We start from the raw sequence: 16,685 nt of genomic DNA, 5'->3' as shown, positions 1-16,685 counted from the left end.
AACTAGAAATACCATTTGACCCAGCCATCCCATTAGTGGGCATATACCCAAAGGACTATAAATCACGCTGCTATAAAGACACATGCACATGTATGGTTATTGCAGCACTGTTCACAATAGCAAAGACTTGGAACCAACCCAAATGTCCATCAGTGATAGACTGGATAAAGAAAATGTAGCACATATACACCATGGAATACTATGCAGCCATAAAAAAGGATGAGTTCATGCCCTTTGTAGGGACATGGATGTAGCTGGAAACCATCATTCTAAGCAAACTATCACAAGGAAAGAAAACCAAATACCGCATGTTCTCACTCATAGGTAGGAATTGAACTTGAGAACGCTTGGACACAGGGTGGGGAATGTCACACACTGGGGCCTGTCGTGGGGTCAGGGGAGTGGGAAGGGATAGCATTAGTAGATATACCTAATGTAAATGACGAATTAACAGGTGCAGCACACCAACACGACACATGTCTACATATGTAACAAACCTGCACGTTGTGCACATGTACCACAGAACTTCAAGAATAATAATAAAAAGAAATTTTAAAAAAGAGTCTGATGAGGCCTATAAACTCCTTCTCATAATACTTTTAAATATATAAAACAAAATAAATATGATTACAAAGGAAATCAATTATATGGAAATACAACTATCAAAATGTTAAAACATTTGTGATATAGCAGTACATGTGATTTCTTTAAAATACGTGCTTTTCAAAATATATATACTCCTCTTAAAACAGTAAGACCAGTGGAGGGTCTAACCATAACCATAGTTGTGAAATATTAGTAAGCATAAGTATATCTAAAGCACCAGTAACGTGTCTGTTGACTATGTTAAGAATACATGAATTAAAACTTGAAAGGAGGCTTAAGTATCAGTGAGAACTGACAATCTTTATATTCATTTCTATTCTTGTTTAGGAGGTACTTTGAAGGGTAGAGAATGCAGGTGATTATTTGTCTAAATTATCACATTCATGAAGAATTGAGTTCCAAGTAATGTTTGTCACACCTAAAACTACTATACTGACATAACAGTGCAGAGCAATTAATTAACAAATTTGATGACAAGTTAATACCTAACAACAAAAATCATGAAGGTTCTATAAAATGAGACTATTCTTACCCATATACACAAAACTATCAAATGCTAATCTCTGGCATTATGATTAAGAATTATGATATGAAATTATCTGAGCCTATAACTTATCAAATTTGTATATACTAAATTGTAGGGGAAAAATACTACCTATTTAGAAGTATATTTGGCAGACATTGTTAAATTTTCAAAGGAATGCTAAATTAGCTGTTTCTACTACATGTAACTAGAAGGATACTGGACAGCCATCTGATGTGGGTAGACATCAACAAAATCTTCTGAAATATTCCTGACTCTAAGCCCTCTTTCTCTTTTTTTTTTTTTTTTTTTTTTTTTTTTCAGACGGAGTCTTGCTCTGTCACCCAGGCTGGAGTGCAGTGGCCGGCTCACTGCAACCTCCACCTCCCAGGTTCAAGTGATTCTCCTGACTCAGCCTCCCGAGTAGTGCTGGGATTACAGGCATGAGCCACTGCACTCAGCTGTCTAAGCCCTCTTAACTTAGATATTAGCTAAGTATAGTATTTCTCACATTGTTCATTTTGGGGTTAAAAGTAAACCAGCACAACCACTAAAAATATTTGAAATATGTTTTTATTAAAATCTCATCCAAGGCCGGGCGCGGTGGCTCAAGCCTGTAATCCCAGCACTTTGGGAGGCCGAGACGGGTGGATCACGAGGTCAGGAGATCGAGACCATCCTGGCTAACACGGTGAAACCCCGTCTCTACTAAAAAATACAAAAAACTAGCCGGGCGAGGTGGCGGGCGCCTGTAGTCCCAGCTACTCGGGAGGCTGAGGCAGGAGAATGGCGTAAATCCAGGAGGCGGAGCTTGCAGTGAGCTGAGATCCGGCCACTGCACTCCAGCCCGGGCCACAGAGCAAGACTCCGTCTCAAAAAAAAAAAAAAAATCTCATCCAAATATCAACATTAAAAGAATCAGCAGTATAATAATTTGGAACAAATATTAGATGTACTAACTTAATTATATTAATTCTAAACATGTTCTCGCCTGTCAAAATTTCCATGCCTTTTCTATGCTAAGCTATTTTAACAACGTCTAATAACATACTACAATATAATAAAAGAATAAGCAATTTTCTCCTACCTAGTTACCTTGCAGCTTGATTCAATTAAATCATTTTCAAAGTCAAGCAGGCTGGAAGGCAGATTATACTCCAATGGAGAGGTCAGTCTTTTCAAACGTAAAAGACCAACACAAAATTTTGCTCCCATCTCTTCCAGTTCTCGGGTACCAATCTGTAAACCCTTGAAATAAACAATATTGTGCATATAATTACAAAGTTTGCTATCTTCTGGATACATCTCAATGAAATTATATAAAGGGAATTTATATTAATAAAATTAAAAGGCTGGTACTTTGTATGGAAGTAGGACTCAATACGTTTAACATCTTAACAGTACAAGATTATTCTAAGTCACAAATGAAACTGTCCTAAAAGACAATTTCTAAAATGTCTATTCTCTTTCACTATGATGCAAACTATTTTCACCATCACACTAGGGGGAAAAATACAGTAACACTTTGTGATTAATGTTACTTGTAGAATTCATGTGAGAAACTGTATTTTAACAAGAGCTTGTTAGAATATCCATCTGACAAAGGGCTATGAAATAAAAGAGGATACAAACAAATGGAAGAACATTCCATGCTCATGGATAGGAAGAATTTAACACTGTGAAAATGGTCATACTGCCCAAGGTAATTTATAGATTCAATGCCATCCCATCAAGCTACCTTGTATGCTAATTTGTAATTCTTGTAATTCACTACTTTGTATGCTAATGTTGAAATATTATAGTATTAAAATCAAGGCTCCAATACGTATACTCGAACAGTACTTTATAGATGCTTTTGTATGATAAGAGAAATTGATCAGTAAAAAGCAAATAAAGGTAACTGTCAAAAAAAAAAGAATCAAATCTAAGCCAATGAAGTAGTGATAAAATAAATTCCTATGATCCATGTCAATTCAGAATGCTCATTTCAAATTTTGCCTACTAAAGCAAAAAGAGTATTTTATCTTAACTTCCCTATCTTTTTTAAAAAATGGTTTCCCAATAAGTAATATAAGGTTTACCAAAAGTTAAATGTTATCACATAAAACCATAAAAATGGCCTGCAAATTAATATACTCCTTATCATTTTTTTCAGATACAAATAAATCCCTAAAAAAGGCAAAATTCTTGCACCTATAAAAGTTGTAGGTGTAGATGACAGCTGATATCAATTCGAGAGAAAGTATTTTAAAACAGCTTTTCAGTGACCAGACTAAGTGAGTTCCTACGGCACACAGTAACTGAAGAAAATGAACCGTAACAACTGTTACTTACTCTACACGAAGCACATGACTTTACAGTAATTTTTTAACTTTTCAACTTTTTGGTTTAAATAGTTTGGCCAACTCCCAAATATTCTAGGAAATAAGACCTAACTGACTTCATTAGAACATTCATTTGACCTTTTGATTTATAACTTTTAGAAAGGTTATACATGTTTCTGAATTAGTTCATAGACAATAAAGAATACTTACATCCTAAAACTCAGTAAGATAAAAATATTGTTGAGGGTGAAAAAGACTGTTACCTAAAATATTATAAGACTCACATACTTATCAGCTAACAAGTTTAAGAGATGTTAAGTGTGTGTGGAGAGGTTGGGAATGTATGGGAGCTCTGTGTACTTTCCACTCAATTTTGCTGTGAACCTAAAATTGCTCTAAAAAATAAAGTCTATTAACTTTTTAAAAAGTATATGTTATGATCAAAATCTTGCATTTTAGACATTAAAGGAAAGCCCTGGCTTAGTAAGACACTTCTCTCAGTAAGGGTTTTAAATCGATGTATACATTATTTACTAAACAATATCAAAGAAAAATGAGTATTAGGTATCCATTTTGCTTGTAAAAGTTTATATATTTATACATTAAAAACAAAAATAACTTGAAAAAATGATTTCACATTTTACATTTCAAAATATATCTTAGCTTTCTAAAAATCTGTTTTTAAAATGACCAAATTTATCAAAATAGAAATCGAAAAACAGTTTTAAATTCAATGAAAGTCTATCAGTAGAATCCAAATAGAGTGACAACGCACTACTATTGTATACTATGGATGATTTCGGGGGTATCCAAGTCAGATGTCCTAATAGCTTCTTTCCCCACTGCCCAGAAGCTAGTTTCAGACACAGTGATGCTTTAAGTCACCTTCTGAGCCCAATTGCATAAGTCAACTCTTTAAGAATTAACAGTGTTTCCATAAAGCATACAGCCCAAGGTTTTTCCCTAGAAATCACCTATATTCTTATAAAAAGTGATTCTCAAGTTTCTTCCCCATCCCACACACTTACTGAGTAAGACCCTTAACGAAAGTTGTCCACTGAAGCAACGATCAGGGGCAGGGGCTGCAAGTTGGAGTGGTACTAAAGCTACATTTTCTCTCTCACCACCACCATGCCCTTGGTAAACTACACTGACTAGAAGTCACTGTTTTTACAATATTCAGGGAGATCTCATATTACACTTTGGAAGATCACATTGTGATCAACCTAAAATTCAGGGAAGAGTCACTGAACAGAAAGAACTGGAATTTCAGTAAGTTCTACTTTACTACTACTCTTCTTATTTAAGTTCTACTTTACTACAACTATACTTATTTAAGTTCTACTTTACTTAGATATCTCTTGCAAAATCAATGTAATTTTCTTCCAGTTTGTTACAGACTGAAAAAGTCATTATTTAAGCTCTCCTAAAATATTTCACATCAACCATAATATGTTTACATTTTAAATGCTAACCAGTTAGATGTTTCTTTCCAAACACGAAGTTATAACCACCTTTATGTGAGGTATATAAAAATCATTCTCAGATTCAGTATCCTCTTTCCCCATAACAAAAGAAACGAACAAAATGGAATGAGTGGAATAATTAGCATGACACCTGAAAATCTTTCTGTGCCAAGGCGAGATATAGAAATGCCCAGTTTTGCTCATTGCTTATCTCAAGTCCAACTCATTGCACATTAAGTCTTCAATCTCTAAAATTAATAAATCCAAAATCACCTAACATTTTACTAGTATTTAATTTCAAAAGTAAAGTTTAAATTCTAATTATCTCCAGTAAAAGCCTACAGTACCACGAATGAGTAGTCTTAATGAAGAAAAACGTTTACTAATGGGATATGCATTTGAAAGTCACACATAAGGCCAGATGTGGTGGCTCTTGCCTGTAATCCTGGCACTTTCAGAGGCCAAGGTAGGAGGACTGCTTGAGGCCAGGAGTTTGAGAACCGTTTGGGCAATATGGTGAGACCCTGTCTCTATTTTTCTTTTTCAAAATATAAACAAACAAACACATAAACAATAGCTACACCTACAAAAACCTAAATATAACAAACCTGCTGCTTTTTAAATATGTGTTTATTTTAAATGCATAAAAATATATTTACACCCAATAAAATAGAAAATTGTTTACACAGGTTAATATAAATTAATTTACACAGGTTAATATAAATTACTAATGAGTAAATGTGTACTCTAATATGCTTGCTTAAAAATTATGAATATAAACAGACTCAACCAAGAATTTAAGGATCCAAGCAAGCTATTTAGTTCAGAGAAGAAACCAACAAAACAAAAAATAAAAACCTATTCTTAAGACTGCATATGATTCCATTATTACAAATTACATGTAACTCAATAAAACAAACATCATTTAATATATACTTAAAAATCACAAGATATATATGAAAGGAAAGTCTTCAAATATCTTTCGTGGTTAGAAAACCTAAGATGTTTTACCTTGTATTTTCCCTGATCACAGCCACATAAAGTACTCTCCATGGTATAACTTCTTTGTACTCCTATTTCTCTCCAAACTACAACACGTGCTGTGGATTCTTTAGATTTTTCCACTACGAAGCTACAGCTGCTCATGCAAAATGCTGGGGCAATATGGCTCAGTATCTTAGGCAATGTCTGTTAAAAACAAGAATGATGATGATAAAATAAACCAAGAGGTAGTTTTTAATTTTAAATGTTTTTATTTTTAAGAAGTTTTGATGAAAACACAGTAATCAGAGCAAAGTCATGTGGATGTTCTATTATATATCCCTTGCCATTCAAACAGCAAAACAATCCTCTTAACTAATTTCAAATTTTCTACTTTTCTAAACAAATATAGTATCCAGTTAGAAAACAATGGAAGAATCACATTCACAGTATAACCAGTAAGCAAAATAAAATCATTTGAGAAAACCATGTCTAAAAATATGAAAAAAATGTTTAAAATGTGAAATTTAGTCATAAAAGACCGATTGAGATGTTTAACACTGTAAATGCCAATCATTCCTAACTTAATAAAGCTAAGACAATCACAATCAAAACTACCGCCAAAGTTTTCTGCAACTGAAATTATTCTCAATTTCATCTGAAAGCATAAATATAGAAGTATACCCTGAGAAATTGTAGGGTTGGGGGAAAGGCTGTAACTAGAGAAATAATCCAACATATCACACTAGCTTACAGATCTAAACTAAGTTAAATTGTGATACTGACACAGGAACAGATGCATCTCTAGAAAGAGAGTTCAGAATTATAACCAAATGTATTAAACTTATTATTAGTGGAGAACAGACTGATCATTCATTAAATACTGGCACTACTGGATAGCCATTAAGAAAAACAATCTAAAGTCACTCTTCATTAAATTAAATTCTAGCTGGATTGAGAATATCAACTTAAAATTAATAAATATTTTTAAATGAAACTAGAAATAGTAAACATGGAACTGTACTTTTAAAACTTCAGAATGGTCCAGGCGTGGTGGCTCACACCTGTAATCTCGGCACTTTGGGAGTCCAAGGCAGGTGGATCATGAGGTCAGGAGTTCAAGACCAGCCTGGCCAATGTAGTGAAACTCTGTCTTTACTAAAAATACAAAAAATTAGCCAGGCGTGGCGGCAGGCACCTGTAATCCCAGTTACGTGGGTGGCAGAGGCAAGAGAATCGCTTGAACCCGGAAGGCAGAGGTTGCGGTGAGCCGAGATCACACCACTGCACTCCAGTCTGGGCAAAGTGTGAGAATCCGTCTCAAAAACAAACAAAAAAATGTTTAGAATGAAAAAAATCTTTCTAAGCCTCAAAACTCCAAAAAACAATTTGTGAAATTAACAAATATGATAAAATTTTAAATTACTATATATCATAAACAAAAAATTAAAATAAATATTTGTAATATATGGAGAGGTTTTTTGTTTCTGTTTTTGTTGTTTGTTTTTTTGAGATACAGTTTCACTCTTGTTGCCCATGCCGGAGTGCAATGGCACAATCTTGGCTCACTACATCCTCTGCCTCCCAGGTTCAAGTAATTCTCCTGCCTCAGCATCCCAAGTAGCTAGGATTACAGGCATGCGCCACCACATCTAATTTTGCATTTTTAGTAGAGACTGGGTTTCTCCATGTTGGTCAGGCTAGTCTCGAACTTCCGACCTCAGGTGATCTGCCCGTCTCGGCCTCCCAAAGTGCTGAGATTACAGGTGTGAGCCACCACGCCTGGCCTATAGAGTTCTTATTTAAAAAACAATAATAATTATATGACCTGAACAAAAGTAAGCAGAAAATACGAGAAAATATTATTTTAAAAGACACAGATTATAGTTGGCCAAAACATAGGAAAACTCAACCTTATTTATAATTATAGGTATGCTAGTTAACAATCAGGTATTATTTTCACCTGGCAAAGATGATAGTACAATGTAATAAGGGTGTGGAAAAACCGTACTATTATTCATGGTATTTGGTAGTATCAATTTGTACAATCTTTATGGAGGACAATTTAGCAACTTATTAAACGACTATCAACAGAGACCACTAAGTAAATAAATTTGGGCACAGTCTACAAAAATAACAAAAATGCACAATGGAAATGTTATCTGACTGTTTAAAAGACTGACACAGATTCAGACATGATGATCATCTGGAAAGATGACCAATAAATATTCTCATGGGAAAAAAGTTACTATGTAGTGTTTAAAAAACATTAAAAGACAAAAACTGCATACGCTACTTGCATATCTATATGGATGTGCTCAGAGGCAAGTCTCACAATATACACAGTAAAACTGCCTAGTGTTAAGAGAATGACTAGGAAAAGATAACTTTCACTCACTTCTTTATATAAATCTGGAGTGTTTCCCCATTTTTTATATAATTCTAATCATTTTATTTATTTAGGAGAGGGGAAGAAGAGAGAGAGCACCCAAAAAGAAAATGTGCTTTGAAGTTCTGCTAAGAGCTGCAGTAGGTTACCGAAAATGTTTTTTGGAAAATAACCTAGGGCACTGGTTTAGGCATAACTGTAGGAAGAGAGGCACTGTGACAGAATAGAAAGCACACGGGACTTAAAGCAACACAGCTCATTTCAGTCCTAGGCACACCATATTTTGGCCAAGGCCTCAAGTATGTCAACTGACTCAGATGTCTTAGTGGACTTATTTGCATAGAAGGAATGATGATCCCTGCCTACATCACAGAGCATTGTGAGGCTGGCACAGAAAATTCATATGAAAGCTATAAGCACAACACTAAAAGCTGTAAGCGCAATACAAACACGGTACTATAATTGTTACATGTTGGTCTATAGGTATAATTAATTCATCCATCCATTCAACAAATATTTACTTAATCCCTATTAAGAATCAGGGATACTCAGTCAACCAAACAAACAAAAGTACTAATTTACATTATTGTTAGTCATCTCATTCAGGAATGATGATCCACTATCCATAATATTTAGCAATATTAAAACATCCCTAAAAAGCTAATCGTTTTGTTGAAGTTAAATTACATATTTCCATAGCATCATATGCTATGACATTCACTTTACTGGAAGGATGCTATGATGTTCCCCTTACTGGAAGCAAATATATGATTTAACTTCAATTAAAAAAGCCATTATGTTCCAAATTCCAAAACTTTTTTAATGTCAACATGATGCTCAAAGGAAAAGCTCGTTGGAGCACTTTGGATTTCAGATTTTGGGATTAGGAATGCTCAAACCAGCAAGTATAATACAAATATTCCAAGAAACAAAAAAAATCTGAAATCTAAAACACTTCTAGTCCCAAGCATTTTAGATAAGGGATACTTAACCTATAATAATAAATATTTGTTTTGTAAACCTTTTATTTTAAGCTAATTTTAAACTTAGAGAAAAGGTGCAAAAACAGTAGAATTTTCATTTTTCTGTCACCCTTAATGTTAATATCTTGACCATAGTTCAGTATCAGAATCAAAAAATTAGAATTGATACAATACTATTGATAGACCTTATTCAAATTTCATCAGTTTTTCTAATGCCGTGTTTCACGATCCTATCCAGAATCTCACATTGCATTTAGTTACTGTTCCTCTTTAGCCTCCTGCAGTCTGTAACAGTTCCTCAGTCTTATAACTTTAATAATCTTGACACTTTTGAAGAGTATTGATTAGTTATTTTTTCAAATGACACTCAATTTAGGCTGGGCACGGTGGCTCACACCTGTAATCCCAGTACTTTGGGAGGCCAAAGCAGGCGGATCATTTGATGTCAGGAGTTCAAGACCAGCCTGGCCAAAATGGTGAAACCCCATATCTACTAAAAATACAAAAAAAAAAATTAGCTAGGAGTGGTGGTGGACACCTGTAATCCCAGCTACTCGGGAGGCTGAAGCAGGACAATCACTTGAACCTGGGAGACGGAGGCTGCAGTGAGCTGAGATCGTACCACTACACTCTGGCCTGGGTGACAGAGTGAGACTCCATCTCAAGAAAAAAAAGACACTCAATTTATATGTCATAATTTTTTGTATTTTCCCAAAAAACATAAACACTTGCACTAAAAGGACAAAGCAGTACTATGATCTATCATCAGAAACATAGCATTTATGTGTATTAGTCCATCCTTTCCCAACCCATCCGCAAAAAAAAAAAAAAAACAGGTTCCATGGTATGATAGTCGCCATCAAAAATGTCTTAATCACCAGAATCTAGGAATGTTACTTTATATGGCAAAAGGGGCTGTCCATATGTGATTCAGTTAAGAATCTGAGATAGTAAGATTATCCTGGATTATCTGAGTGGCCCTTGCCATCACAAGGGCTCTCATAAGGGAAAGGGGAAGGCAGCAGAAGAAGAGAAGGAGATGTAGCAATGGAAGCAGAGGTCAGATTTGATTCCTGGCTGAAAGGGACCATGACGCAAGGAACACAGACATGCTAGGGGTGTGGAGGAGAACAAGGAAAACACTTCCACCACAGGGCCTCAAAAATTAATGTAGTTGATGACACTTTGATTTTAACCCAGTGAGCCCTGCATTCGACTTCTGATCTGCAGAACTGTAAGTCAATCCACTTGTTTTGCTGTGTTTGTGGTAGTTTGCTATAACAGCAATAGGAACTAATATGATTATAAAATTACGGGAAATACTCCACTTTCACACATGTGCACACAAACACCCACATACACACCCGCCCCACAACCCTGGAAATGTAAGAAGCTTACATTTCCTAAAGAAAAGAAACAAAGTTGGCTGTGTCTAATGCAATTACCTGATGTAACTAATTACACAACTACTGGTGAGAGGAGGTTTGTATGAAACACCTGTTAACATCTTGAGAAATGAAATTTGGGAGAAAAGTGCATTATTTACTCTAATTACAGTATCATCTTACGTTTCCTCTCACAACAAAATTCAAAAAATTAATCAAAGAAATTTGGGACGAGATAATTTTAATGAAAAAAACTGAGACCAAAGAGAGTTAATTTTATCTTTTTCTCTTTTTTTTGAAACGGAGTCTCACTCTGTCCCCTAGGCTGGAGTACAGTGGTGAGATCTCGGCTCACAGCAAGCTCCACCTCCCGGGTTTACGCCATTCTCCTGCCTCAGCCTCCTGAGTAGCTAGGGCTACAGGCGCCCGCCACCGCGCCCAGCTAATTTTTTGTATTTTTAGTAGAGACAGGGTTTCACCGTGGTCTCGATCTCCTGACCTCGTGATCCGCCCGCCTCAGCCTCCCAAAATGCTGGGATTACAGGCGTGAGCCACCGCGCCTGGCCAATTTTATCTCTTACAATGGAAAAACTATTTTGCATTTACCTTCCCACACATCTGTCTGCCATTCATCCATCAACCCACCTAACAACAAATATTTATTGAGTACTTATTATGAATAAGGTATTGTGCTATCTAGTGGCAATGTTGACAAAATGAGCAAATCAGACATATTTGCTGGGCATGTGGCGCTTACTGAGAAACCCATTAATCAAATAACAGAAAACCTTACAATTATAATTCTTAAGTGTTATGAAGGAGACAGAATCCTATAGATGTCTGATCTGATTTCGTTTTGGGGACTAAGTGAGAATTCCCTGAGAAGTGAAGTATGATCCAAGCAAAAACGACTGGGTGAGGCAGTGGTGGCAATGATGGTGCTGTTCCAGAGAGCAGCCTAGGGAAGGCTCTGTGCACATGCTCCTCATCTAGCTTTCTCCCATTCTCTGGCCCTCTCACTAGTCTCATTTTCTTACATTTTTTTACCTGGGTCTCAACTAAATATTCCCCTTTTCTATATCACTGAGCTCTGCTAATCTACTTGGTTTCCTTTATTTAATGCAGTCTAACCTAATAAAACTCTATTTTCTGAAGGTCGCATGGCAGAAATATTTGTTGACTGTTGACATGTTGGGCATTTTACATACATTCTTGGGCTCTCCCTCCACCTTTATCCTGGGCTTTGCCTCTCTCTTGAACTTAATTTCTGTATGCCTTCCTTTTTCATACATTCCTTTACTTTGGCAAGAATGTCTTCCAGCAGCTTCCAGAGAAAGGCTATTTGTGAGGTAAATTTTTGAGACTTTAGTGTCTGAGAACATCCTTTTTTATTTTCACACTTACTGATAGTTAGAATGGGGTATGAAAATTACAGGTTGGAAATCTAGTTGAAAATTATGAAGGCTTTACTCCACAAAGTTTTGCTTCCAGTGTTGCTACTGTGAAATGTGATGTCATGCTTATATGTAATCCTTTGTAGAAGAATCTGAAAAATTTGCAGAAATTTTTTCTGAAAACAAAAAAAATAATCAATAGCTTTCCTATGTACCATCAATGACCAATTGAGGGGAGGAAGATATGTGGGGAAAAAATCCATTCCCACCTGCAACAAAATTCATAAAGTATTTGGGAATAAATCTAACAAACATTTCACACCTACGTGAAAAAATTGCATACTTTATCAAATATAAGACTTGACTAAATAGACACATAGGCAATGGTCACAGATAGCAATATTACATATTATAATAATTCTCTCCAACTTTAAATTCAAGGCAGCTCTAATGCAAATTCGAACAAAGTTTATCCCAAATGGATCCTAAAATTCACAAGTACAAAGAAAAAAAGTCAAAGCAATTTTTAAAAGAATAAGAAAGGAAAATTTGCCCTACATGATATCAATATTAATTATAAGCCTATAGTAATGAAAGCAATATTGTATGCAAAGAATGAAACAAGAATGGCTATAATAATAGCCTCGCAATACAGCCATATATACGAAATAAGGTATGTAACAGATGGCGTCATCAAACTGACAGAGGACGGAGGTACAGAGGAAGGAGGTACGAGCTAGTTCACGGTACAAGCCAACTGGTATTCACAGAGAAAACAGAAATAGATCCCCACATCTCACACAAACATTAATTCCAAACAGACAAAAAATATAAACACAAAAAACTTTTAAAATGAAAAATCTGAAACAAAAATGGCAAAACGTCAGTATTTATTGAGTAGTTTTGAGTTCATATATGTTGTTTTCTGTACTTTTACGCATGTTTGAAATTCAAAAACTCATGACTCATTTGTAATAATTACCCTGTATCCCGTATCTTCCACAACATCACATGAAGTTGCATTATCATTGGTATGCCACACTGTCTCTTTGATGCTGCAACCATACATAAATACGTTCTTCTTTCGGGAATGGCCATGATAATCACAATAAACCTTGAAAATACATATTTTAAAAATTAAAAGGCTCCAAGTTCATATGTTGCTAAGTAAAGGTAGTTAATATCAAGCCAATAAACATGTAGGTCTGTGTCCCTTGGTCTTTTTTATTGTAAAAGAACCACCATTTAACAATTAGAACCAACGAAAGTAATAACACTTAGTTTGGGAAAGGATCTATAATTAATTCTAGAATTGCCAAATCCTTTAAAGGTCCTATATCACCTTTGTGTTTACTATTCACGGTTTAAAAAACAATACATTCCATTATAGTTCCAATCTACAGTTGTGGTGATTGGTGCCCCAAATGGCTGTGAAAACATTTACCTAATTTGGCCTGAAGCAGTGGCTCATGCCTGTAATCCCAGCACTTTGGGAGGCTAAGGCGGGCGGATCACTGGAGGTCAGGAGTTCGACGTCAGTCTGACCAACATGGTAAAACCCCGTCTCTACTAAAAATACAAAAATTAGCTGGGCATGGCTGTGGGCACCTGTAATTCCAGCTACTTGGGAGGCTGAGGCAAGAGAATTCCTTGAACCTGGGAGGCAGAGGTTGTAGTGAGCCGAAATCGTGCCACTGCACTCCAGCCTGGGCAACAAGAGCAAAACTCCGTCTCAAAAAAAAAATAAATAAAAATAAAAAATAAATAAAAACAACAACAAAAAACAAGAAAATGCTCCTATACAAAAACACCATTAAGAAGGGTATGGTTTTAATTTAATTTTTAAGTGCATCATTTAAAAAAAATTAAAAATAAAGGACATGTCAGTTTTACTCCTCTGCAAAGTTTTTCTATCTTTCCTAAAGAAAGATTAAATAATATACACACTAATATAACAGGAACATTCTAATCAAAAGCTGGTGAGAACAGGAGGAGCATATATATGTACATAGTCCAGTCCAGTCATGCCTGGACTACATTTCCCATGTGTGTAGTAGAGACTTAACAGCTTCAGAGCTGACTAGAAAACTCAGAAATAAGTTTCTAGTTTGAGAATCTGGAAGATTCATATTGTTACCTTAGCGATGTTCAAACAGTGAAGTTAAATATCTAAAACTTACAACCAAGAGTTGCCAATATTCATAACCAAAAAGGGAAAATAAAGAAGGCTTATGAGAATTAGAAACATTCAACCTTATAAAATTAAGACCACTAACATAATGGATTAATTTGACCTCATGATTATCACACAAGTGCTTGATAATAAAAAATGACATTTTATCTTTAACTATACCAAGTAAAAACAAGTATTGCTACTTACCAAGGGTAAACGCTTCACTGCAGCCAAGTATTGCAACAGCCCCTTAGCATGGTAAATTGTAGGATGTAAATCCGGATTTGGACTTTGCCACTGCCTATTCAAATCCTCTCCACTTAAAGAACAGCGATGACTACATGTACATCAACACAAAGACAGAAAAACGCTGGTACCAATAAACCCTTATATACACTTCTTAAACCCTTATATACATTTCTGGTTTAACTTTATGATTCTATTCCACTAAGCATTTCAAATAGGTATAGATGGTAAGCTCAACCAAATGCATACTATATTCATTATGTAAACATTTATTGTTTGCTATGTGCAAGCTTTTGTGTCACAAGCATTTAACTGTGGTAAGTTTCCAGATTCATAATCAAAATTTTCAAAATATAGAAAAAATTAATTCTTAATTCCAGGGTTTTCTTCCATATTTTATAAAAATGTATTAATAATCACATTTTCCATTCTGACTACATAATAATTTATGTTAGCATGCTATATCTTGACTTCATCAATTAAAGTGCTATCTAGGTGCTTCTTCTGAGAAAGACAAGTATATGAAAAGTATATATTGTTGTAAAAAACCAAATACCTTTTTGTTTATTTATGGGTACTAAGTAGTAAAGCTATCATGCAAATAAGCAAATAATCATAAAGTGATGACAAATAGAATTCTAACTGGTCAATATATTTCTCAATTAAAAATAGACATCATTTTAGTTCCATAACCGTAACATATTAAGAAATTCTATATTTAAAAAATTCAGTAGTTTCCTAAAATATGAGAAATATTCATGCTACTTTTATTCAAGTAAGACAAGTTATCCTCATCTTTGGAGATATTCATGACAACCAGACTAAATCCCATCTTTTAGACTGGCACTACAGAGACCTTGTCAAATTACCAGAATAAATGTACTATACTAACTATATGCAGCCACCTCTTACAAAGTAATTATCTTCCACTATTCCCCCGCTAAAGAACTCCTGTCAAAAACTACGCCTCATATCAGGAAGAGCTTAGCAGGTGGGGCTAACATTCCAAGAGATCCCAGAAGGATCTTAATCTTAGAACAATCTAGGTTCACGCTACTAACAAAAAAAATAAAGGAATATGAGAGGTATGAGTTAATCTTTCTTACAACCTGACATTGTGATTTTTCTAAAACAATTCAAGCATTTTATGAAAGCATATTCCCATGGATACAGAATTTCTCATAATTTCATACTGCTACTAGTATCCAAAATATATTTTCATTTAAAAGTTTATCTTAATTTCCCACCAAAAATTTCTTTATTCTAGAAAAATCACTAAATTTGTTAACCTGGACACTGTTATTTCAACAAGTTTATACAGGACAACCGAAATGGTCTAGAATATATTCTATAACTATTGCTTAACTTACTTTCCATTGATGACACCATCTGGATTTAACATAGGGACAATTTTAAAAATATAAGATTCTCGTAAGCTCTGAGCAGTGGGGTTATTGCTCATGAGATATTCCAACGTTCCTTTCATAACCCAACTTGCATTAGTTTCTCCAGGATGTACCCGAGCAGACAAGAAAACGTAAGGGCGATTTCCTAAAGTACACATAAAATCTCAAATTAAAATGAACAGCTACTAAAAGTTTGCATATTTTATTTTGGGGCTTTAGAAAATGTCTCTAACTCAATTGTGCATTCTGATATAAATTAATAGAACCCAATGGTGCATCCTACAAGCACTGAACTAGGCCCTATAAAATAAACAAATATAAAAACCGATAAAACCATATCCCGAAGGAGCTCATAACAGGACATAAAACAGTAAGTAGTATTTGATCCACTTATTTATTTCCCAATGACTAATTTAACATGTAAAATTAGTTATTTAGTATAATGTTAATTTTATAAAGAACAAGTACTTGGGGGAAGTTTAAAATATAAAACTATTTTTTCATAAAATCATGGTGAAAAGAAAGAAAATATAATTTTAGCCCTGTCTTACAGTTGCTCTGATAAGCATAGAGAAAAAAGTTTATCTGCTCAGAGATTTAGCCTCCAAAATTTCACTATATACATTTAGATACACAAATCTACAAAATAATCATTCAGCTAATCACTCATATTTTCATACACAATAAGCTCTGTTTCCTGAAAATACTTTGCGTTCGTATCAAACAGAAACAGTTTTATTTTTATTACTACAGCTGTACATTCGAGGCAATTTAAAAAAATATAAATGGTAGTGAAAAATGAGTAGCTA

At 34.7% G+C, this 16,685-nt stretch overlaps 1 protein-coding gene across 3 annotated transcripts in view; it reads right to left on the bottom strand.

The window, feature by feature from the left end:
- Window positions 1–16,685, bottom strand: part of AGTPBP1 (ATP/GTP binding protein 1) — a 205,896-nt gene that overhangs the window by 28,532 nt on the left and 160,679 nt on the right. For all 3 annotated transcript variants that reach the window (XM_011945894.1, XM_011945892.1, XM_011945893.1), the window contains 5 exons: window positions 15,841–16,021; window positions 14,432–14,561; window positions 13,034–13,165; window positions 5,931–6,107; window positions 2,217–2,377 (listed from right to left, as the gene is read on the bottom strand). In XM_011945894.1, coding sequence (XP_011801284.1) covers window positions 2,217–2,377; window positions 5,931–6,107; window positions 13,034–13,165; window positions 14,432–14,561; window positions 15,841–16,021 — 781 coding nt within the window. The remainder of the gene's footprint in view (window positions 1–2,216; window positions 2,378–5,930; window positions 6,108–13,033; window positions 13,166–14,431; window positions 14,562–15,840; window positions 16,022–16,685) is intronic.

The sequence above is a fragment of the Colobus angolensis genome, unplaced genomic scaffold (genome assembly GCF_000951035.1).
Source record: "Colobus angolensis palliatus isolate OR3802 unplaced genomic scaffold, Cang.pa_1.0 Scaffold246, whole genome shotgun sequence".
Taxonomy (NCBI): domain Eukaryota; kingdom Metazoa; phylum Chordata; class Mammalia; order Primates; family Cercopithecidae; genus Colobus; species Colobus angolensis.
The sequence above is the reverse complement of the archived record's forward strand: the minus strand, read 5'-3'. Positions and strand labels throughout refer to the sequence as shown.